This window comes from Podarcis liolepis (assembly GCF_965112155.1).
Source record: "Podarcis liolepis genome assembly, chromosome: 14".
Taxonomy (NCBI): Eukaryota; Metazoa; Chordata; class Lepidosauria; order Squamata; family Lacertidae; genus Podarcis; species Podarcis liolepis.
In genome coordinates, this window is record NC_139569.1 from 896382 (window position 1) to 919586 (window position 23205).

The 23205-nt window shown below is 45.9% G+C and overlaps 2 protein-coding genes and 1 pseudogene across 3 annotated transcripts in view; 2 read left to right on the forward strand and 1 right to left on the reverse strand.

The window, feature by feature from the left end:
* Positions 1–445: 445 nt before the first annotated feature.
* Positions 446–4972, reverse strand: LOC310693806 (RLA class II histocompatibility antigen, DP alpha-1 chain-like; annotated as a pseudogene). Its single transcript, XR_014530124.1, has 4 exons — positions 4965–4972; positions 3315–3592; positions 1790–2034; positions 446–1045 (listed from the first exon to the last, which is right to left on the reverse strand). The product of XR_014530124.1 is annotated as an RLA class II histocompatibility antigen, DP alpha-1 chain-like (transcript).
* Positions 4973–5441: 469 nt separating this feature from the next.
* The window catches only part of LOC310693807 (vomeronasal type-2 receptor 26-like), a gene marked incomplete at its 5' end in the record, with an annotated part of 31081 nt that continues 13317 nt past the window's right edge, over positions 5442–23205 (forward strand). Inside the window, 2 exons of the mRNA XM_083476184.1 lie at positions 5442–5450; positions 5568–5734. Coding sequence (XP_083332310.1) covers positions 5442–5450; positions 5568–5734 — 176 coding nt within the window. The remainder of the gene's footprint in view (positions 5451–5567; positions 5735–23205) is intronic.
* On the forward strand, positions 7439–20085 carry LOC310693028 (vomeronasal type-2 receptor 26-like). The gene is made up of 5 exons (XM_083474626.1): positions 7439–7706; positions 11960–12820; positions 14336–14563; positions 16016–16142; positions 18830–20085. Exons 1-5 carry the CDS (start codon positions 7545–7547, stop codon positions 19729–19731), a joined length of 2280 nt encoding a protein of 759 aa, XP_083330752.1. The 5' UTR covers positions 7439–7544; the 3' UTR covers positions 19732–20085.

Consider the following 23205-nt stretch of genomic DNA (forward strand, 5'->3'; position numbering starts at 1 on the left):
CTTCCAGCTTATTTATAGCAGAAGAGACTCTTGCCAAAGGAGCTGAGCTGAGAGGGCCTTGCAGAAGAGGCTGTCAGGAAACAAATCCTCCATTATCTGAAAAGAAAGGAGAAGGGAGCTTGTGAGCTGGGAGTATTGAGGTTGAGCAGCTTCTGGGCAGGATGAGGCCCACCCTACTCCATTGCTATGACAAAGCCGCTGTCCCCTATTTTGGCTTCCCTTGAATTTGCCCATGAAGTGAAACGGGTTCAACTCACAAGAGGCCCCTGTGACTGTTAATCCTCATGGCCTTGAAGAAAATGATGGTGCCAGAGATGATGCTCAGGATATCAAAGGCCAAGCCCAGGGCACCCAGCACATTCTTCATCATCTCTGGGATGGGAGAGGGCACCTTGGAAACTGGGATGGAGAGAGAGAGAGAGAGAGAGAGAGAGAGAGAGAGAGAGAGAGGACAGGGCTAAGGAGGGACTCTGTTTCTCTGTGTGTGTTCAGCAGAAGAAAGAACCCAAGAGTCCTGACACACTCACCCTACACCCTTTAATATACACTTTTAAGTTAAATTGAGGGACAATACCTTGAAGGGAGCTGAGCACCTTATTTTGTCCTATGGCTAGAAAGAGCACAATGAATTATGCAAAAGTGCAAATATACTTCAATTGAATAAATTGATCTGATAATCTGAACTTGCTTCTTATGAGCTAAAAATCTGGGTTTGTGAGTTCAAGTCCCAGAGAAAAGCCCCAATCCTGTCCGGTACTTATGCCAGATTTTCTCCATCTTTCCCTCTGGGATGCCCCAGTGCTCCACTTGGCAGATGTAGATGTCTTCCTGCTGTGGGACAAAGGGGAGGTAGGAGAACTTGCAGAAAGTGTTGTCCATGCTAGGATAGAAGTCTATCTCCTCCACGCCCTCAGAGACCACCTCATTGTTCTTCAGCCAGGTGATGTTCAGGACTGGGGGGAGTACCTGTCCACAAAGCAGATGAGGACGTTGGGGTCCCCCAGTTCCACAGCATTTTCTGGGTACACAATGGCTGAAGGAGCAACTGAGGAAGGAGATGGAGAAAGAAATGGGATTAAAACCCATTTTAAGCAGTCTATAAACTGAAAACATAGCAATTAGCTATTAGGCTGATCTCTCCCTTTGTTCCCCCCAGTTTATCAAAGAAACCTGCTACAGGCTGAAAAGTAAGTTTAAAACATATATTTGCTCACAGTCAAGCATTCATCCTCAGCACCAACAGCATTAAAACAACACGGACAAAATATTTGCATTTACAGCAAAAAACAACTTCAGGCATGTGCCTGAACTTGGAGCAAGTGACGGCCAGTCTGCTTCCACCATTGTTCAAAGGAAGAGAGAGAGAAGAAAATATTATTTTCTCCTTCCCCCCATCACACAAATTCCTCTCTACCAACTACCTTTCTATGGTCCCTGTATCACTAGTACAGCTCTCTGGACTTGACCCCTTCACATGCTAACTAGCAAGAATATGCATTGTTAGATTTGACTGCAAAATCTCCCACACCATTAGCTGCTGTGAGTATATTTGCACCGGGTGTTCAGGTTTGGGAATGCCTCTGAGCTTGTACAAAGTGCAATGGTGCCCCTCCCGTTTCATTTTTCTTCCATTTTAGCCTGTCTCAGTCAGCCAAGGACTGGCTCCCTTGAGCAGAGTTCCTTCTGGGTAGGCAGAAAGGGGTCCTGAAAGGTCTTCCTTGTCAGAAGCCAAGAGACCACCCCCTGTCTGCCCCTCAGCTCTCTCCCCTGCCCCCCTCGAGTGCCCTACCATTCAGGGCACGGGTGTGCTTGCTTCGCTCCATGTTGTTCTTCATGAGGGCGATGTTGGCCAGGGCGCCCTCATCTCAAAGCTGTAGAAGCGCTGGAAGTCGGGCAGCCTCCAGACGTTCTGCTTCTTCTCCCAGTCCACGTGCAGAATCTCCTCGTTGTCAAACTCCAGCAGGAACTCCCCGGACTTCTTCTCCGAAGGGTAGCTCTCCTGGAAGAAGTCCAGCTCCACCAGGGTGTCCTCCACTGCGGGGGGGGGGGGGGGGAGAGGGGCAGAGGGGGGGGCGAGACTTCAGGCGATGCTGAAGGACTTTCTCTGCTCCCAAACACACACACTTTTAAATCCCCTCATTTCACAGCCGTAACAGCCCCAAAAGGTGATCCTGGGGTGGATTTGCATTTGGGGTGACTCTGGCAGAGCAATCCTTCAATAGACCAACCCATGTCTCCTCAAAGGATTGTTGTGAATGAAGCAAGGATGTAACTCTGCCCTGAGCTCCTTGCCGCAAAGTGAAGCCAAGAATACAAGGATTTCCTCCGAGTCTTCAAGGGTTCTGCTCCGCGATGTTTTTAGGTTCCGCCTTTTGTTTATTTTATTTTTATAAGATATTTATTAAGTTTTTTTAAGATATTACAATACAAAATGAAAAAAAAATACAAAATAAAAATGATTAAAAACCACTCCATTTTTCTATTACTTATTTTCCTTAGCTTGTTTCCCGGACCTCCTCATACCTCCCTTTTTTGTATTCCAGTTCAATTTGTTGGCTCAGCAAATCCTTACCCTCTTTGTTTATCCTAATCTTTGGTCTTAAAATAGTAACATTAGATTTTTCCCTATTAACAACCCATTTTTCATATTCCCTTAAAGCATTACAGCTGGAAACCACTTAATTCCTATCCAACATCATTCTAACATTCATTACCGGTAATTTTACAATATTTCTGTAAATAGTCTTTAAATTTCTTCCAGTCTTCTTCCACCGACTCTTCTCCCTGGTCTCGGATTCTGCCAGTCATTTCTGCCAGTTCCATATAGTCCATCAGCTTCATCTGCCATTCTTCCAGGGTGGGTAAATAGGTTCCGCCTTTTGTGCTGTTGGGGAGGAGAGAGGCCACTCTGTCTTCTGGGGGCATTAGGGACGGGGGGGGGCTGGTGCCTTTTGGGTGTGACTATTGGGGGCTTCTGAACCAAGCAGGTCTCTGTGGCAGCAGAGCCCATAAAGGGGAAAGAACAACTCTTGTCTTATCTCCCTTTCCCTCCTTCCAACTTCAGATCCTCCCTTCCCTCCCTTTCGTGTTTTGGGGGCGTCCAATTTCCTTCCTCCCCCCAACCCCTCCGTATTCCCGGGTGCAGCATCTGCACCTGTCAGGGCAGGGGGCTTCTCCTCCCTGCAGCCAGAGAGACCCCTCCACCTTTGCCCACAAGCAACGCCCAGGGGCGCGATCTTTCTCCCCCAACCCCCCAGGCTTCTTTGTGGGGACCCCTCCCCAGGCATCTCCCCCTCCCTCCTGCGCCCCCTGACCCTTCAGGGCTCCGGTCCTTGGCGGGGCGAGGAGGGGAGTCGCCCAGAGGCAGCAAAGGGCTCTTCCTCCTCTTCCTGGGCCGAGGCGGGTGAGGGGCGATTCAAGCCCGAGTGTCCCTTGCCCCTTCCTCCTGGATGCTCGTCCTCCAAGGGGCTGTGGGGGGGGGAGGCCAGGGGCTGGTTTGGCGGAGCAGAAAAGTCCCTCCCAGCTCGGCCAATGAACAAGCGCCCTGGCAATGACCAGCCTGTCTCCAGGTAAACCATCCCCAGGCAGGAGCCTCAACCGGAGACGGAGCGAAAAGAGCAGCTGGAAAAGGGGAGCTTTTTTGCGGGGGGGGGGTGCATCTTCCCAAGAGGGGAGGGGTCTGTTGCAGGGAATGGGCTGCGGGGGCTCCTCTCTGTCTCTCCCCCCCACACACCGTGTGTTTGTGCATGGGGCTCCTCAGACACCAGCACCAGGGATGTTTCTTGCAAAGGGGAGCTGGGGGCTGGAGGGGGCTTTTATTTGGGGGGGTGGGGGTCTCCTTATTAGGGGGCTGCCAGGCCTCCTCGGGATGCAGGTTGGTGGGCGAAGGGGGGAGCCCCGACCTCAGCAGACAGTTATTCCCCCTTGAAATCGAAGAAAGGGGGGCTCTGATTTCCCGGGGGGGGGGGACATGGCCCTTCTGAGCCTGCGATGACACGCACGAAACTTCCTTCCTCTGCCTTCTGTCTTGTTGTATCAATTGAGCTCCTCCCAGTTTGGATCCCACTTGTCTGCTGGCCAAGCCATTGCCCCAGTTTCCTGCTTGCAGGGAGGTAATTTTCTTCTCCTTCACATTGGAGAGAGGGCAGTAAAAAGATGCTGCTGCAGCTACAGCGAAACAGTCCTTTCTTCCTTTCTCTCATGTTGACATGGGAGCGGTTGTGCAATATAGATCTGAGGTCTACAGGAAATTATGGTTTGAGGGAAAACTATATGAAAATGATGTATAGATATTATTTGATGACATTCATGTTGATAATACTGCATAAACAAATACGTTTGATAATAACGCAATACACAAATAAAATTTAATGGGGCAAATAATTTAAAGAGATGAACCCATAATCACAATGCATCTGATCCTGGAATTTCCCTAGGCTGTGATTGTACCTTTAGCTCTAGGCCTTCACATTTTGGGGGGAAATGAAGGCTTGCTGGATTATGCCCAATATCAGGGATGTGTTCCATCGTTCTGCCCGGACACTGAGGTCCAGCGCCAAGGGCCTTCTGGCAGTTCCCTCGCTGCGAGAAGCCAAGTTACAGGGAACCAGGCAGAGGGCCTTCTCGGTAGTGGCGCCCGCCCTGTGGAATGCCCTCCCACCAGATGTCAAAGAGAACAACAACTACCAAACTTTTAGAAGACATCTAAAGGCATCCCTGTTTAGGGAAGCTTTTAATGTTTGATAGGTTATTGTATTTTAGTGTTTTGTTGGGGGCTGCCCAGGGTGGCTGGGGGGGCCCAGCCAGATGGACGGGGTATAAATAATAAATTATTATTATTATTTCCTCTAGTTCTGGGCAGGTGAAGTTTGGACCTACTGAGCTAAGTGCCTCCTCCTGTTAATTACTCATCAAAAGAAATAATAAGATTCATAGGATTCCAAGTTGGGAGGATGACTCCTCACAGGTTCATCGTGCATAATGCAACTTCCACAACAAGGAACACCCTGGAGAACAGATAATCCTCCCCATCATTAGTAGAATTGCTAGTTTCCATCCTGAAAAACACAAAGTGCTTCCAGAGCTCTTCAGCTACATCAACAATCACCATCTGAAGTTATAAAGATCTCACATTATTTAGAACTAGATTTGGGTCTAGGCAGGACTCTGTATCATTCCTGTTATGATCATTTCCCCTCTGTTTGTTAGGGCATTCGTCTTTGGCCACTGGAAAATTGGACCTCATTCTATGGCTCTTAATTAACACACATATCCAAGCTAACTGCTTCATCCTAACTGACCTCCCTTTCTTTTGGACAAACTGATTTGCAAGGTTGCACCATTTCCCCCTCTTTATACACTAGTGCTGTGATAACCGTTGCTCTGTATGAGGATTTTTAAAACAAAAAGAATGATTTTAGATCTTGTTGAGGTCAATCCTGATGAACGTGGTATGTGATGCTGCAGAGGCAAAGATGGGAGGCTGCGTTTCATGGCTCTGTTCTTCCAACAGAATCATGCTGGTTGCAGTGCTTCTGCTTGTATTGCTGTGTCATGTTGTGGGCCAGAAACATTCCATTAACTGTAGCATACAAGATGATCCCCTCCCGATCCCTCATGAATTTTACCATCCTGGAGACCTGGTCATTGGAGAGATTGTTTCTCAGGTCGTCTTCCTCCATAATCTCCTCTCGTTCCTGAAACAGCCGACACAGATTGTGATTAATGAGCCCATGTAAGGCACCATCTCTCCCTCTCACTCATGCTGCTTATGTATTAAGTTCCAAGTATAGTTGCTGAGAACTTATATTTAAGGAACAATTGTGTTTGTTCATTTCTGGAGTGAGAAAAGTGGCACCTACAGCATATTGGTGGCAGAAAGCATTCATAGTTTTCTCTCAAAAGTGTTCTTGAAATGTATGGAAGTTGTGCACTGTATTGGAATTAGGTTGGTGTTTGTGTTGGGAAATTGAGGCACTCTGCTCAAGAGAAATGAGCAAAACCAGAAATAATAGAGGGAACAAAGGGGCAGTGGAAATCCCCCCCAAAATGCATAATGAAGGCGGCTTATCAAAGGTTATGGTTAGCTCCTACATAAAGGTGAGTCAAGCTGGGAGCAAACAGGTCATCAAGCTGCATATGTGACAGTATAAAACCATATGTGTAACCTGCAGCCCCTGTAGTCTCTTGTCTGCGCCATGAGATGGATGAGCCACCATTCTTGCATAAGAATAAAGCGTTTTTGCTTTGCTACCCATTGCCTGTGATAGTCTCTGCCACACAACAAATCTCAGTGTGGCCGAGTCTCACAAGAGCACTTCCACCAGCCTTGCACAGAATAGCTACAGGGAGGATTTTGCTCCGGCAAGCTCCTTCAATGAAGACAGGAGTGAGGAAGCATCACTAAATCTGGGTGATATTAAAGCTAGTTATTCCCTCCCGCTGTCAAATATTTTATTGCTTTAAGTACATTGGAGATGAACCAGCAATCAAATATGATGAGAGAATGTCTTGGCTAGATGCATTTGGAAATATAGTCTGGACCCCTCTGTATAGAATGAAGTAATGAGATTGTCAGCAGAGAGTTGGCAAAAGGGTCTGATTCTATATTACTTCTCTTCTTAGAGTTTCCTTTTAAAATACTAGGAAGCACATCATCCCTGAAACACAGCCCTAAACTGGAACTGAGGAAGGAAATAATGATCAAATGGGGGGGGGGGCCTGGGAAAGTGTGTGCCCATAGTGGCATGAGAAAAGTTAGGATAGAGGAATCACATAGGTTCTCTCTATGCACGAATTTAAGGGGAAATTGTGCTAAGTTAATGGTGCAATGAGTTAAAACAATAATAAATCGAATAAATAGGAATTAAAGTGATTTTGGGAAATGCCAGAAAAAGGATGAAAATTGTAATCATGTGGCTGATTAGCAAGATGAATAATGAAAGAAACTGGGAGAAAGGTTAGGTATATAAAACTCAGGGAGAAAAGGCAGGTTATACATTTACTAATCTCCCTTGCTGTATTATACTGTATTGTTTAATTAGTGTTTTTATGGAGCAGTCAAGTAATTTCGTTGTCCCCGAAGGGGGCAATGACAATAAAGGTATTATTATTATTATTATTATTATTATTATTATTATTATTATTATTATTAACTAATAATGAATAAACATACTGATCCAGAAGAAATAAGATTAAAACTAAACAAAATATTTTATGTACCTTATGAAAACATGCAAAGAAAATCTTACTTTTTATACTCAGTTGATTGGCAAAGGGAATGACTCAACTGAGGTTCAAACTGCAAGTCAATCTTGGAAACAAGCAGCTGAGAGAAGAAGAGTATGGATGTCCTTTGGTTGCTTCTGTTACTGTTGTTTGTCAACAGCTATAACACCTGTAATTTCCATGACAGTTCGGTGCCAAAGAACTACCAGCACATCCTGGCCTTGGCATTTGCTGTCCAAGAGATCAATGAAAACCCCGACATTTTATCCAACGTCTCTCTGGGATTTCACATCCTCAACAGCTACTACACTGCCAGGATGACCTATAAGGCCAGCCTCAGCCTCTTTTCGGCACAACGGAGGTTTGTCCCCAACTTCCAGGGTCACAACCAGAAGAAAGTGATAGCTCTGATCGGAGGATGCATCTCCGAAATCTCTGCGAATGTGGCCATCATTTCAGCAATGTACAAGACTCCACAGGTAAGCCTGTTCCTGAGAGGAGAATAATAATAATAATAATAATAATAATAATAATAATAATAATAATAATAATAATTTTTATTTATACCCCACCCTCCCCAGCCAAGGCTGGGCTCAGATAGATAGATAGATAGATAGATTCTTTATTGTCATTACACTAGTGCAACATTGCACAAGTGCAACGAAATTGGATGCCATCCCTTAAAAACAACAAAAGCAAAACACAACAACAACCAAACAAACCACCTTCCAACCACACCCACACCCACACCCATCAAACTCCCAGGTCTCACTATCGAGTTACAGCATTCAAAAAGGCCACAGCTCTTGGGTAGAAACTGTTTTTCAGTCTATTTGTCCTTGACTTGATGTTTCTATACCTCCTGCCAGAAGGCAGTAGTGCAAACAGACTGTATCCCGGGTGAGATGGATCCTGCAGGATGTTGTTTGCTTTCCTAAGGCAACGGGAACCGTACAGTTCTTCCAAAGGTGGGAGAGGGTGACCAATAATCCTTTGGGCTGTGGTTATGACCTTCTGGAGCACCTTCCTCTCCCTAGCTGTACAACTGGAGAACCAAGCACAAATACAGTATGTAAGTATGCTCTCTATGGAGCCTTGGTAGAAGGACACCAGCAGTCTCTCACTCAGATTGTTCTTTTTTAAGAGTCTGAGGAAATAAATTCTCTGCTGGGCCTTCTTCACCAGAGCAGTGGTATTTGCGCTCCAAGTCATGCCCTGATCCATAGTCACTCCCAAAAACCTGAATTCCGCCACCCTCTCCACCCGTTCCCCGTTGATATACAAGGGCTGAATGTCCGCCTTTTTTTTCCTGTAATCCACCACCAATTCCTTGGTCTTAGCCGTATTAAGAGCCAGATTGTTCTCTCCACACCAAACACAAAGCCGCTCCACCTCGTCCCGATAGGCGGACTCATCCCCTCCTGAAATGAGCCCCACCACCGTAGTATCATCAGCAAACTTGATGATTTTGTTGCTGGAGTAGATGGCTGTACAGTCATACGTATAGAGAGCATAGAGCAGGGGACTCAACACACAACCCTGTGGTGAGCCGGTGTTAAGGCTAAGGGCTGTGGACACATGTGACCCTACTCTAACCCTCTGAGAACGTTCTGACAAAAAATCCAAAACCCAGAGACAGGTGGAGTTGGGGAGTCCAATCGTCTCTAGCTTGGACACCAGTCTATGGGGGAGGATAGTGTTAAAAGCAGAGCTAAAATCCACAAACAGCAGCCTCACATAATTCCCCGGCTGCTCCAGATGGGACAGAGCAGCATGGAGAGTGATGGTGATAGCGTCTTCTGTGGATCTATTTGCCCTGTATGCAAACTGGTAGTTGTCAAAAGTTGATGGAAGACAGGAAATAATATGACGGCGCACCAGTTTCTCAAAACACTTCATGATGATTGGAGTCAGTGCAACTGGTCTGTAGTCATTCAAACTACTGATTGTGGATTTTTTAGGCAGAGGGACAATAGTTGACGACTTCAGGCAGGGTGGGACAGTAGACTGGTGTAAGGACTTGTTGAAGATCTTAGTAAAGACCCTCGCCAGCTGATCCGCACAGCCCTTCAACACCTTTCCAGTGATGCCGTCAGGTCCAGCCGCCTTCCTCGGGTTCACCATCCTCAATACTTGTCTCACCTCGTGCTCCTCTACAGTGAATGAGGTGGCTTACAAGCAATAATAAAAAGAAGATGAATGATTACAACTTAAAAACAAAATTAAAATACATTAAAATATTGAAACATTAAAATATTAAAATGCAGCCTCATCGCAGGAGGAGAAGGAAAGGAAATAGAAAGAGAGGGAGGGAGGGAATCAAATTGGCTCCAAGCCAAAGGCCAGGCGGAACAACTCTGTCTTACAGACCCTGCGGAAAGAAATCAGATCGTGCAGGGCCCTGGTCTCATGAGGCAGAGCGTTCCACCAGGCTGGAGCCAGAGCTGAAAAGGCCCTGGCTCTGGTTGAGGCTAATCTAACTTCCTTAGGGCCTGGGACCACTAGGGTGTTGTTATTTATGGACCTTGAGGCTCTCTGTGGAGCATACCGGGAGAGGCGGTCCCGTAGGTACGAGGGTCCCAGGCTGTGAAGGGCTTTAAAAGTCAAAAGCAGCACCTTAAATCTGACCCTGTACTCCACCGGGAGCCAGTGCAGCTTGAAAAGCACTGGGTGAATATGCTCCCATCATGGTGGGATCATGTCTGGAGAAGAGGAGGTTAAGGGGTGATATGATAGATATATGTTCAAATATATAAAAGGATGTCACATAGAGGAGGGAGAAAGGTTGTTTTCTGCTGCTCCAGAGAAGCGGACACGGAGCAATGGATCCCAACTACAAGAAAGAAGATTCCACCTAAACATTAGGAAGAACTTCCTGACAGTAAGAGCTGTTCAACAGTGGAATTTGCTGCCCAGGAGTGTGGTGGAGTCTCCTCCTTTGGAGGTCTTTAAGCAGAGGCTTGACAATCATATGTCAGGAGTGCTCTGATGGTGTTTCCTGCTTGGCAGGGGGTTGGACTCGATGGCCCTTGTGGTCTCTTCCAACTCTATAATTCTATGATTCTATGATCATGATTTCAGAAAAATTTCCTGTCATCCTTTGGATAAATGCAGGTTTAATGATACTGCTATCAGGTTTATCGACAGTTCTTTGGCAAACTGTGCGGATCAACAAGTTTTAAGCAGAGCTTTGTTCTTTCCTGGATCCTGTTCAACCTTTTCATCCATGACTTCGATCTCTAGTTGGGAGCTGTATGCTATGAACATTGTCTGACATAGACAATGGGGCGACATCCTCAGAGGGAAAGATGTGGGGCCTGTAGAGGAGATCAGAAGCACCGAGGATCTGGAGGAACCAGTCCTGTCCCAAGGCCACCTGAAGTGCCTTTTAACATATAGGACTCTCCTGATCTCCCTCATAGCCTCTCTCACAATCTGAAAGTCCTGCTTTCATCCCAGATGGTGACAAAATGTGTTAAAAGTGAGAAGAGGGAGCTGGGATCAAGCTTGCATGTTTGCACACAAAGCAATCTGACACCTTACTTGCATGAGCCCCAATGTGTACCAGCTCTCTGTGGTCTATTTAGGTGATGATTTGTTAATACCCTGTGTCCTTCATTGGCATTAAACAACGGATTTACAGAATGCGCACAAAAAGACCCTTTTCTTTATTTGTTTCACAATTATTATCTATAATCAACAAAACTCCCAAAGATTTGCTTCACATCATAATATCATGCAAGTAAATGAAGATTAACATAAAATTAACCCATACCCTATAAAAATTGAAAAGTTAATCGAATTTGCTTAGCAGGAGATAATTATTTTCTTGGCCAGTTGGATGGTCAGGGTATAAATAATAAAATTGTTATTGTTGTTGTTAGCCACTAGTTTCCCTACAATTCATTTATATATTTACTAGCCATTTGCACTCTTAAAATAAAATGTTGCCGTTTGCATTTTAGTCAAATCTGAATCTTTATTAAGCATTCTTTCTAGGGACAGAACAAAGTAATATTTCCATTTTGAGCCAATAACATTCTTGTAGCTTTTAACAATTAGGATGTAAATTCCATATGTTTTCTGGTTGATTCGCATTAAAGTCCAACTCAGTGACAGCATTTTTGAGTTAGCGCTCAACATTTTCAGCTTAATAGGCTGAAGGTTGGCAGTAGAGTCAAGATCACTGTTGATATACCAGCTGCGAGCAGTGGCGGACTTGGGTAATTTGGTGTGTGTGTGTCCCAGGTTGGTAAGGAGAAGTCAAGCTTTAGGAAGGAAGAAGAAGGGCTCTGGGAGGGTCCTGGAGCCCACCCACCTCCTCCCCAAAGCAGGGAAAGCAGGGAAGGAGGATGGGGACTCTAGGACCCTGACAAAATCTTTAAAATGGCGCCACCTTTTCTCAGCACCCACTGCTCACAAAACCCTAAATCCAGCCCTGGATCCACCCTTTTGACATGATTCTGGATTCCTGTAAGATCCTCTGTTACAGATGAAGGCAGCATATGACCGACCTGAAGCAACACATTTAAATACTTCATAGCAGAGACCCCCTTTTCTACACTCCCAGAAATAAGCACTAGTATTGGGAGCAAGAGTACTTAAACCTAGCAATGCAATTACTTGCAGATGGTGTTATTCTGATATTCCACAGATAAAATGGCATACAAGTCGACTGGAATAGATTCATTGAACATTCTCGTTTGAGTAATATTTATGCATTTTATTTCAGCTCACTTATGGATCATTTTTGCCAATACAACATGCCAACACTTTATTCCCCTTTTTGTACCAGATGGTACCAAATGAAGCCCAACAGCACATCGGGGTTGTGCAGTTACTCAAACATTTTGGATGGACATGGATTGGGCTCTGGGCTGTGGATGATGACAAAGGGGACCAGTTTTTGCAGACAATGGCCCCAATGCTTGATGAAAATGGCATCTGTTATGCCTTCATCATAAGAATACCAAAATGGAATTATGTGGATGAGATTATAGAATATGTTTCACAACGTGTAGAATACTATTTAACTGTCTTCAAGGAGAAAGCCAATGTGTTTTTTGTATATGGAGAACCTCCATCCTTTCAGGCTTTGAGAATGTTGTTCTTTGCAGCACCATTCATGGAATTGCCACCTCTTGGAAAAGTCTGGATTGTTACATCTCACTGGGATTTTGCATCACACTCTATGCAAAAGATTTGGGATTTACAAACCTTCCATGGTACCATATCTTTCACAGTTCACTCAAATCAGCCTGAGGGTTTCCAAAAGTTCCTTGAGATGGTAAGACCTTCATGGTTCAAAAGAGATGGCTTTATTCAAGACTTCTGGGAACAGGCTTTTGACTGTTTGCTAACAACGTCCAAGGAGTGGGAAGGAGAGGAGAATAAAACCTGCACTGGGGAAGAGAATCTGGAGAGTCTTCCTGGAGGTTTGTTTGAAATGAAAATGACTGGCCACAGCTACAATGTCTACAATGCTATCTATGCTGTGGCACATGCTCTGAATGCTATATTCCAGTTCAAATCCATGCATAGAAGATTGAAAGAAGGACGAAAAATGACATTTCAGAATGTGGAACCATGGCAGGTAATAAAATTAAAGAAACTTAAGTTGAGATTTACTATAACTATGTTTAAGGTGTGGATACCCAGAGCAGTACTGTTAGCCCCAGAGCCATCTCCCCTCCAGTTCCCTTCATGATCTCATGCAGCCTGTTCTTGTTGTAAAAGATGGGATGATGCCTGAATTGGAAACCAAGTTATAAAGGCCAGTGTGATCAATGTGGGAACCATTTATACTCTTAGGTGCAGAGTGTGCTAGAGGCATGGTCTCACATATCTATAGAAAGCTTGTTGAACACAAAGTTGGTAGCAAACTGAGTTTTACGTTGACCTGGGAGCAGGACCCTGGGGGTGCTATCGATGAGGCATGTGGGAGCAGTTTTCTTTTGGTTTCTTTTTGCAAATCCACTTGGATAAGCAATGGCAGTCTAGTGAATTGTTTGTAATTCATAATCTCCCACCCATGTGGAGGCAGGGAAAGGAAAAGGAAAATCAAATGATCCCATATCATGTACAATTCAAGAGTAGGCCGATGGATGAAGCCCTCACCTATGCCAGGTGTGGGAAACACCCAGCTCTCCATGTGTTGCTGAATTGCAACTCAATCAATTGCGGCTTATAGAATCATAGAATCATAGAATCCTAGAGTTGGAAGAGACCACAAGGGCCATCGAGTCCAACCCCCTGCCAAGCAGGAAACACCATCAGAGCACTCCTGACATATGGTTGTCAAGCCTCTGCTTAAAGACCTCCAAAGTAGGAGACTCCACCACACTCCTTGGCAGCAAATTCCACTGTCAAACAGCTCTTACTGTCAGGAAGTTCTTCCTAATGTTTAGGTGGAATCTTCTTTCTTGTAGTTTGGATCCATTGCTCCCTGTCCGCTTCTCTGGAGCAGCAGAAAACAACCTTTCTCCCTCCTCTATGTGACATCCTTTTATATATTTGAACATGGCTATCATATCACCCCTTAACCACCTCTTCTCCAGGCTAAACATGCCCAGCTCCCTTAGCCGTTCCTCATAAAGCATCGTTTCCAGGCCTTTGACCATTTTGGTTGCCCTCCTCTGGACACGTTCCAGTTTGTCAGTGTCCTTCTTGAACTGTGGTGCCCAGAACTGGACACAGTACTCCAGGTGAGGTCTGACCAGAGCAGAATACAGTGGCACTATTACTTCCCTTGATCTAGATGCTATACTCCTATTGATGCAGCCCAGAATTGCATTGGCTTTTTAAGCTGCCGCGTCACACTGTTGGCTCATGTCAAGTTTGTGGTCAACCAAGACTCCTAGATCCTTTTCACATGTACTGCTCTCAAGCCAGGTGTCACCCATCTTGTATTTGTGCCTCTCATTTTTTTTGCCCAAGTGCAATACTTTACATTTCTCCCTGTTAAAGTTCATCTTGTTTGTTTTGGCCCAGTTCTCTCATCTGTCAAGGTCGTTTTGAAGTGTTATCCTGTCCTGCACTAGAAGTTCTACTGCAGCAACATATGTCCCTTTGTGAAATGGTTGTCCTTTTTTCTTCTCCTTCAATCCAGGTCCATCGTTTTCTACGGAGCATCGTTTTCAATAACAGTGCTGGAGATAATGTGCACTTCAATGAAAATGCAGAATTAGTTGTAGGTTTTGATGTTACAAACTGGAGGATTTACCCCAATGGTTCGGTGATTAGAGCCAAAGTTGGAAAACTGAACCCTCAGGCTCCTTTCGGCAAGGAGTTAACCATTCATGATGATCAGATTGCGTGGCATAAAAGCTTTAACCAGGTGAGACATAGCTGTGTGTGAGACCAGATACTGCCATGAAAATCAACCTTGGGTCCCAAAGGTTGTTGGACTACAACTCCCATCATCATCAGGCGGGTTAGCCAATAATCAAGGAGGATGGGAAGTTTAATAAAATGCACCAGTATCTGGGAGCTGAATCCTGAAGGACAGGTATTGAGATCGGCTTCAAAAATTTTGGAAATTCCTTATTGTGTTCCAGATTTAATTTTGGTAAAATCCCACATAATCTTTTCTTTAATTGCTTGATTTCTGGTGTGGGGTAACCAGAGAGAATGTCCATTTGCTGGATATTTCCATATTCTGATGCTAGTAATCCATTTTCCATATTCACTCACGGTCATGCTGAAGTCTATCTCCTTATTAAGAAAGCCAATTAAACCAGGAGCTCAGAATCTTTTTCAGCCCTTTGCCCCCATTCTCTTAGGGGAAACCATCCAGAGATCGTATGCCAGTGGTGGGTGGGGAAGAGGGAAGTGACTGCGCCCAAAGAGGGTGAAGCAGCAGGCATGACTCTGGCCTGTGTTGAATAGGCTACATTCCAGCAACTCCAAACACAGAGGCTTCTGGATACATCCCAGTAGTTCTCTCTGTTCTCCACAGAGGCAAGCAAGATGGATGATCGCTGTGCAGGGCCACATTCTAGCCAAGCAGAAGAGCTTGAGGAGGTGCAGAGCAGGGCTGGTGGGGGGAACATGGAAAGCATGACTTGGGATGAAACCTGAGGCATGAAGAGAAGCACCTTCACGGCCACATCCCCTCACCCCCCATCCTGGCATTTTCTCCCCAGGAATGAATATTATTATTTTTTACATTTCTATACTGCCATTCCTTGGAAATACCAAAGTAACAAGCAAAAACAATATCCCCCTGACCCAACCCTCTCTCTCACTCTGGGGGGAAGATGAGATGGCACCTTCCTTTCAGGTGGCATTTGTTCAGTGCACATGTGGCAACTGAGCTATGACATTGAAAAGAGGCAGAGAATATGATTAGCCTCCATAAACCTTTCTGCAATGCTTTATTCAGATCAGCCCAGGCTTCCTTCTGAACCCAGCTAGGATTCCACATCCTTGGGACTCAGCATGCCACTATCTTTCATTCTTAGGGTAGTCCAGCCCTCTTCAGGCGTTCCCTCCTCACACAAGTGGGGTGATCTGACAGGGGGAGCTGTTGACTGTCGCCTCTCCATCAGGACCATCCCTGTCTCCCTCCAGGTGTTGAGCTCTGAATGCAGGGTCCTAAAACTGTTCTGGAAAAGGATAAATGTAGAGGACACTCCCTGCTACAGATATCCAGCCCTCAACATGTGGAGGACAGCTGGAACAGCTGACTGCTCCATGCTCACTATCCTCAGCACATTGTCCTAATCATGCGACATTCGAATGGTGGATAATATGCTCTTGCTAATGTTCCTTTCTTGTTTTGGTGCAGATGCTGCCTGTTTCTCTATGCAATGACAACTGCTATCCTGGCTACAGCAGGAAAAAGAAGGAGGGAGAGAAATTCTGCTGCTATGATTGTGTTCCATGTCCAGAAGGGACTATCTCTAACAAGAAGGGTAGGAGCAATACTTTTTCCCTAGAAAAATAGGTGACGCTACTCAACATGAACACATTTAACAAATTATACTTGGCAATTATTGGTTACCCCAATAAATCATAGGAAAATCCAGGAAGAGAAATTATGATGCTAGTTCCCACCTTCCATGGTCATGGGTCTGGGGTGTGTAGGTCTTCTTTTAAGCCCATTAAATATTTCTACCATTTCCTTCAGTCTCCCTGGTTGCTCTCAATTCCTTATTTGAAAAGATATTTTGTCATGACATCTTCTCCTGGCTTTGAATGCTAAGTGCTTGAAAATGTTAACAAATTATACTTGGCAAGTATTGTTTACCCCAATAAATCATATAAAAATCCAGGAAGAGAAATTATGATGCTAGTTCCCACCTTCCATGGGTTGGGGTGTTCTTCTTTTAAGGTCTTCTTTTAAGTCCATTAAATATTTCTACCATTTCCTTCAGTCTCCCTGGTTGCTCTCAATTCCTTATTTGAAAAGATCTTTTGTCATGACATCTTCTCCTGGCTTTAATTGAAGTTTGAATACTGTGCTTGAAAATGTTGAAAATGTTAACAGGCTGTATGCTAAAAACAAGTTCTTCCTTTTACCTTAAGAAATGTATTTCAGCTCTGGTTTCTTTGGAAGTAAAAATATTTGAGTCAAAATGAACAGCTGTCAGGTGAATCATGGAGTATCTCAAACAAAGCTCAGCTGAGGGTATCATGGGTATTCAGGAAGCATGGGTATGTGGGAAGGGTTGTAGAATAAAGGAAAGCACATCTAAAAACCCCAGCAACCAGAAAAATAAATAAGTGCAACAAAAGCTCTGCACAACATCTCCAGAAATTTCACCAAACTTTCCTTTCCCCTTTGGAATACAGTTTAATTTATGGAAACTTTCAACGACAGGAACAGCCACTACAAAATAGTAGTAGTAGTAGTAGTAGTAGTAGTAGTAGTAATAATAATAATAATAATAATAATAATAATAATAATAATAATAATAAAGTATTGGAATAGATAACTGCCCAGTGTAATCATGGTTTTCAATGAGAGCAGAATTTACTATCTCACGGAAAAACAATCTAGTAGACCAGTTCAGCATCATCCAAACTTTCTCACTGAAATCACGAGTGTCCTCTGTTGTTCAGTTGGTCAAAGATGGCTGCTACTCTTGCCAGAGGCAGGTCTTGTGTACTCCCTGTGAACAGCAGGGGGCATGACAAAGCCGCCCGCATCACTGGGAGTCCCGGCTGCGTCATGCCCCCCGGCCGACCAATCCAGTCGACATTGGGGCATGGCTTACCCTATTTGAACCGCCATATGGCCAGGGAACTCCCTCTCCTTACCTCCTCCTTTGTCGGATCTCCCGCCCTCCCGCCCTATTTTCATTCGTTCACCATTTGGCCTTGCTATGGACCACGGTTGGTCGCCTGTTGAGGGTGCCAGATAGGAATTTTTCCACTTAGCGAATTGGCACCTGCCATGTGGTTTTTGCCTGCCTCATAGCAATTGTCACAACTTTGTAAGGTTTGGCAGTTAGGCATTGGTAAAACCTGGTTTATGGAGGGGAGGTTGTGGCCTTCACCTGCTCCTCCTCTTTAAGGGTATTCCATTAAAGGGATCCTGGGGTGTGGATCTTATCTGAAGCCCAGATAGTGGCTAGGGCCATGCCAAAACCCCAACGGGAACCCTGGGGGAGCTCGTAGCTGATGTAAATCAACAGGGCTCCCCCTACTGGTGGTTGACCCTTAGGAGACTGACTACCTGCATGGTGGGCAGGAGTCAGATAGAGTCAGTTCCGTTCCAGTGCCTTCCAATACTGCTCACATCTGTAACCAATAAAGTTGTGGCCTTAATTATCCCATCAACCCAAAATATTGGTGTCCGTGTGTTTCATTATACAAGAAATGGGGGAGGGCTTGGGGCTGTGACATGCAACTGCATGGACACAAAAGGGACTTTCATTTCTTTTTAAAATAAGATTTTATCAAAGCTTTTTCACAATACAACAAGTCAAAAGAAGCCACTCTACATGAAAACAGAGCTAGAACTAGAATGCCGAGTCCTCCCTCCAAAGCTGCTCTTGACTCTGGTCTCACTCAGGAAGTGGGGGCCCTTCTAGCTCTCACCTGGAAGCTTTGGTTTTCCCAGTCCCTCACCCTGAGAGGTTTTCCCTTCCCTGCCTCTCACTCAGGGTCCTCCCACCAACCATTTGCCCCCCATGTGTGCACAATCCCCCAACAACAGCCCAGAGCAAAGGAAACCCAAAGAAAGTGTTAAATGTTTGGGAAAAGTCAGAAGCCCAAGGCAGTATAAGTTCCTCAACTATGTTTATTTAACATTTGTCAATGACAACAGATCACTCATAAGAAAACAAGAACCGAACTGACTGGACAACACAATAATAGTGCTGAGCATGAACTGACTGTTGACAGTTGACAGTTGAAAGTGCATGCGTTTACATGCCATTAGACCGTTTGTCTACCAACGCTTATACGATTGGTTAGAACGCGCCTTCTAACATAAAATGTGTTAAACCCAATACATAACAGAAAGCAAAAGAAAGGGGAAAGGGAGAGGGAGGAGAGGAATTTCACTGCCTGCCGTAACTGATTCTTTCAGGTAGCTGTAGGTCATTATCTTGACGTTTTTAATTGTTCCATCTTCTCCCCCTCCACCCTCCAGATATGGATGCCTGTGTCAAGTGCGCAGAAGAAAACTACCCAAACCAGGCCCAAACAGGGTGTATTCCAAGGGGGCTGAGCTACCTCTCCTACCAAGAAAAGTTAGGGCTCAGCTTAGCTGTCTCCGCTCTGGCTTTCTCCCTGATCACCACCTTCGTGCTGGCGACTTTTGTGAAGCACAAGGACACGCCCATCGTCAAAGCCAACAACCGCAGCCTCACCTACCTCCTCCTCCTCTCCCTCCTCCTCTGCTTCCTCTGCTCCTTGCTCTTCATTGGTCAGCCTGGAAAAGGGACCTGCCTCTTCCGACAAATGACTTTCAGCATCGTCTTCTCGGTGGCCCTTTCCAGTATTCTGGCCAAAACCATCACCGTGGTTCTAGCATTCATGGCAACCAAGCCCGGATCCAGAATGAGGAGATGGGTGGGGAAGGGGCTGGCCAATTGCGTGGTCTTTTCCTGCTCTTTCCTTCAAGCTGGCATTTGCACCCTTTGGCTAAGTGCTTCCCCTCCATTCCCAGATACAGACATGCAGTCACTGAAGAGTGAGATCATCCTGGAGTGCAATGAGGGTTCAGCTGCCATGTTCTATTGTGCTTTGGGCTATATGGGTTTTCTGGCCGTTGTGAGTTTCCTTGTGGCTTTCCTGGCCAGAAAGTTACCTGACAGTTTTAACGAGGCCAAATTCATCACGTTTAGCATGTTGGTTTTCTGCAGTGTTTGGCTGACCTTTGTTCCAACCTACCTGAGCACCAAAGGGAAATACATGGTAGCCGTGGAGGTCTTCTCCATCTTGTCCTCCAGTGCTGGGTTACTGGGTTGCATCTTTTTCCCTAAATGCTACATCATTGTGCTGAGGTCTGACCTGAACAACAAGGAAAGCCTAATAAGGGGAAGAAAATAAATAATGGGCATATCCTTCACTGACCTTAAATTGAGAAATGTCATGATCTTTGATAAATTTGTGTCTCATCTCTTTTCCTCTCTGTTGTATTCATATTTCTTGGCCCACCCAGACATCTTGATGATTTATGCTCATCATGTCCACAAAATATTTCAGGTGGTCATAGCTTCACTTCCAATCAGTGCATATCACATAATTTCCTGCAACCTGTTATTCCATAAATGTTTTGGTATATTTGTGTCCTGTTTTGATTGCGCTACTGCAATAATTTGGTTGCACAGGCAAAGTATCCCAGAACACACTGAAGCAGAATAGAGATACAAATAATGCACTATTACAGAACGTGTTACAAAATACCCCTACAATAAAACACCAATCTGGATGGCTTCCTTGTTTCATCATCATCATCATCATCATCATCATCACGATCATCATATATGCCTTCCATCTGACTAGGTTGCCCCAGCCATACTGGGCAGCTCCCGTGAAATTTTTTAAAATACAATGAAACATCAACCATAAAAAAACTTCCCTGAACATGGCAGCCTTCAAATGTCTTCTAAAAGTCAAATAGTTGTTGATCTCGTTGACATCCAATGGGAGGGCATTCCACAGAGAGGGCACCACTGCCAAGAAGGCCTGGTTCCCTGTAACCTCAATTCTTGCAGTCAGGGACCCATCAGAAGGCCTTTGGAGGTGGACCTCAATGTCCAGGCTGGACGATGGTGTCTCCACAGATGGCTGCAGAGAAAGAGTTTTCTTGTTCCCTCAGCATATGCAGGCTCTCCTATGACCTCCCAGGGGATTTGGAGTAGCAAAGTTGAGAAAGAATCTAGACTGAAAAACTAATAGAGCCATCACTTGTCACTATATTGAGTTTTGTAGGTCCTGAAGATATTTTTTAATGGGTTTTGAAAATCCCATTTATAAAGCCCTTTCCAAACACCTGCTGTCAGGAAACTGACATCAGAGCAACAGGCGAAGGAGAGGCTCTCCGATTCTGCAGGGGAAGGTACAAGCACTAGGGGGAGACGCCGCTTGATGGAGGGGGGAGGAAATCAGCGTAACACCAAGGATCCAGGAGAGCAAATGGGAGAAGAGGTGGAAGGGCTCCGGGATTCTTCCTTGGAAGTCAGTGAGGAGAGCCCTGGTCCTCCACTACCCACGCCCTCCTTGCGCAGGAGACTTCTGCGCAATGAGAGGCGGAGACGATTGGGAGTCAAACAACTCTTATGCTGGCAACGGTTTAAGAAACTGGAGAAGTCAGAGCCACGGAGGGGGCTGCTGGAGGACAATCGCTGGAGGAGAGAAACCGCGACTTGGAACAGCACATAGCCCTCTTGACAGCGAGGCTGGATGAACGACGGTCTCAGGATGCCCAGGGGAGGCCCACCCCCATAGCAAGGAAGGTACCGGGACAGGTGCATAAGTTTGGGGGGAGACCTCAAGATTATGGGGCGTTTAGAACAGAAATAGAATACGCCTTGAAACTGCAACATAGCGATTTTGAAGATGACGCAGCGCGGGTTGCCTATATTGTGGGGCACCTGCAGGATGGGGCTAGAGAGTGGATCAGGCCCCTTATGGCGACGCAAAATGCTGCCATGCAGGACCTGGGGAAATTTTTCCAGGCGATGGACGCAATGTTTTCCAGTGATGTGCAACAAAGTGTGACAAAACGGGAACTGGTGAACTGTAAACAGGGAGACCAGTCAGTTAGAGACTACTGGTCACGTTTTGCAATGATAGTTCACCGTCTCGGGTGGCAGCTGGACTCTGAACCCATACAAATGTTGTTTGAGGAGGGGTTGTCACCAACGGTCAAGGATGAGCTTTCGCGCGCACCCCGCCCACAATCCATGGACCAGCTGACCAAAGCAGCACTTGTGATTGGTGTACGGCAGGAAGCGCGGGCGCAGGAGAGGCGGGAAAGGAGAGAGCAGCGTTGCCATGACTACCGCATTCCTGAAATACCAAGGCAGCCTTCCCCGCCGGAGGACCCACTGGAAATAGGTGGTGCACGCGCCCAGGAGGTTTCAAACTCCAGCGAAGGTCGCAAGAGGGAGGGAAAGGACATAAAAACGACCAAGAAATGTTTTCTCTGCCAGCGGCCAGGACATTTTGCCAGAGTCTGCCCACAGAGAAAGGCCTGGCAAGGAATGGTGGGGGCCATGGGAGGTGAGGAGGAAGAGCAACAGACACAGGAACAGGGAAACGGGAACGCTTGGCTGCCAATCAGCGGGCACAGCAGCCAGGCCAGCAACCAGTAAAAGTGCCCAAACCAGATTCCCCAAGGGCAGCGATAGCCATTGAGGTGGTGCTAGAACTCCCAGGGCACCCAGTCAAGGTTCAGGGGATGCTGGACTCAGGGAGCTCCTGCAATTTCTTCAGCAGGGACTTTGCATTAGAGCACCAGCTTCACTTGCTACCTTTGGATTTTCCCTTGCAAGTAACCACCATTGATGGGAGGGAGCTCATTGGAGGGGAAGTGACCCACCAGACCCCACCAATGAGAATGAGGGTGTCTAGGCACTCAGAGACGATCGCCTTTCACGTTGCCTCACTAGCGGGGCCCCCAATAATATTAGGAATGAGCTGGCGAGCACAACATGATCCCGTGGTGGCGTGGTATCAGAGGACAGTCAGCTTTGGGTCAGCCTACTGCCTGGAGCACTGCCTAGGAGGGGAAACACCCAGAATGAGTGTCACCCGAGTGGCAGGAATGGCAGTGGGACGGAAGGGGGAGGTGCCACCACAATATGCTGATCTGAAGGAGGTCTTCAGTGAGAAGGAGGCAGATAGGCTACCACCCCACAGGCCCTTTGACTGCCAAATCAATTTGTTCCCGGGTGCGCAGCTGCCGGTGGGTAAGCTGTATGCCATGTCGGACAGGGAGATGAAGGAGTTACGGGAGTTTATTGACAAGAACCTAAAGAGAGGATTCATAAGAGAGTCGAAAGCAGTGGGGGGCAGTCCGGTGTTTTTTGTGGACAAAAAGGACACGGACAAACCCAGGTTTGTAGTGGACTTTATGGCCGTAAATTCAGTGTCGGAACCAGTGACTTTCCCAATGCCCAGAATTGACGACATTTTGACGAGGGTGAGGAAGGGAAAGATTTTTACCAAACTAGACCTCAGGGGGGCTTACAACCTGATCAGGATGAGGGAGGGGGATGAATGGAAGACCACCATGTCCACCCCCCTAGGGGCCTTTGAATATTTAGTTATGCCTTTTGGATTACAATCAGGCTCCGCCTGTTTTCAAGCTTTCATGCACCATGTGTTGGGGTCTCTGCTTTACAAGAACTGTGTGGCCTTCCTGGATGATGTATTGATTTATTTGGAAAGCGAGGAGCAACATGTACAAGATGTCAGGGAAGTGCTACAACGATTGCAGAAACACCAGTTGTGGGTCAAGCTAGAGAAATGTCAGTTTCATGCCAGAGAAGTGGAGTTTCTGGGGTACAAGTTGTC

Excerpts from the sequence above, each read along its gene's own strand:
- LOC310693028 (XM_083474626.1), top strand. The coding sequence starts at position 7,545 with ATGACCTATAAGGCCAGCCTCAGCCTCTTTTCGGCACAACGGAGGTTT. Across the intron at positions 7,707-11,959 it reads CAATGTACAAGACTCCACAG|CTCACTTATGGATCATTTTT; the intron begins GTAAGCCTGTTC and ends ATTTTATTTCAG. Across the intron at positions 16,143-18,829 it reads GACTATCTCTAACAAGAAGG|ATATGGATGCCTGTGTCAAG; the intron begins GTAGGAGCAATA and ends TCCACCCTCCAG.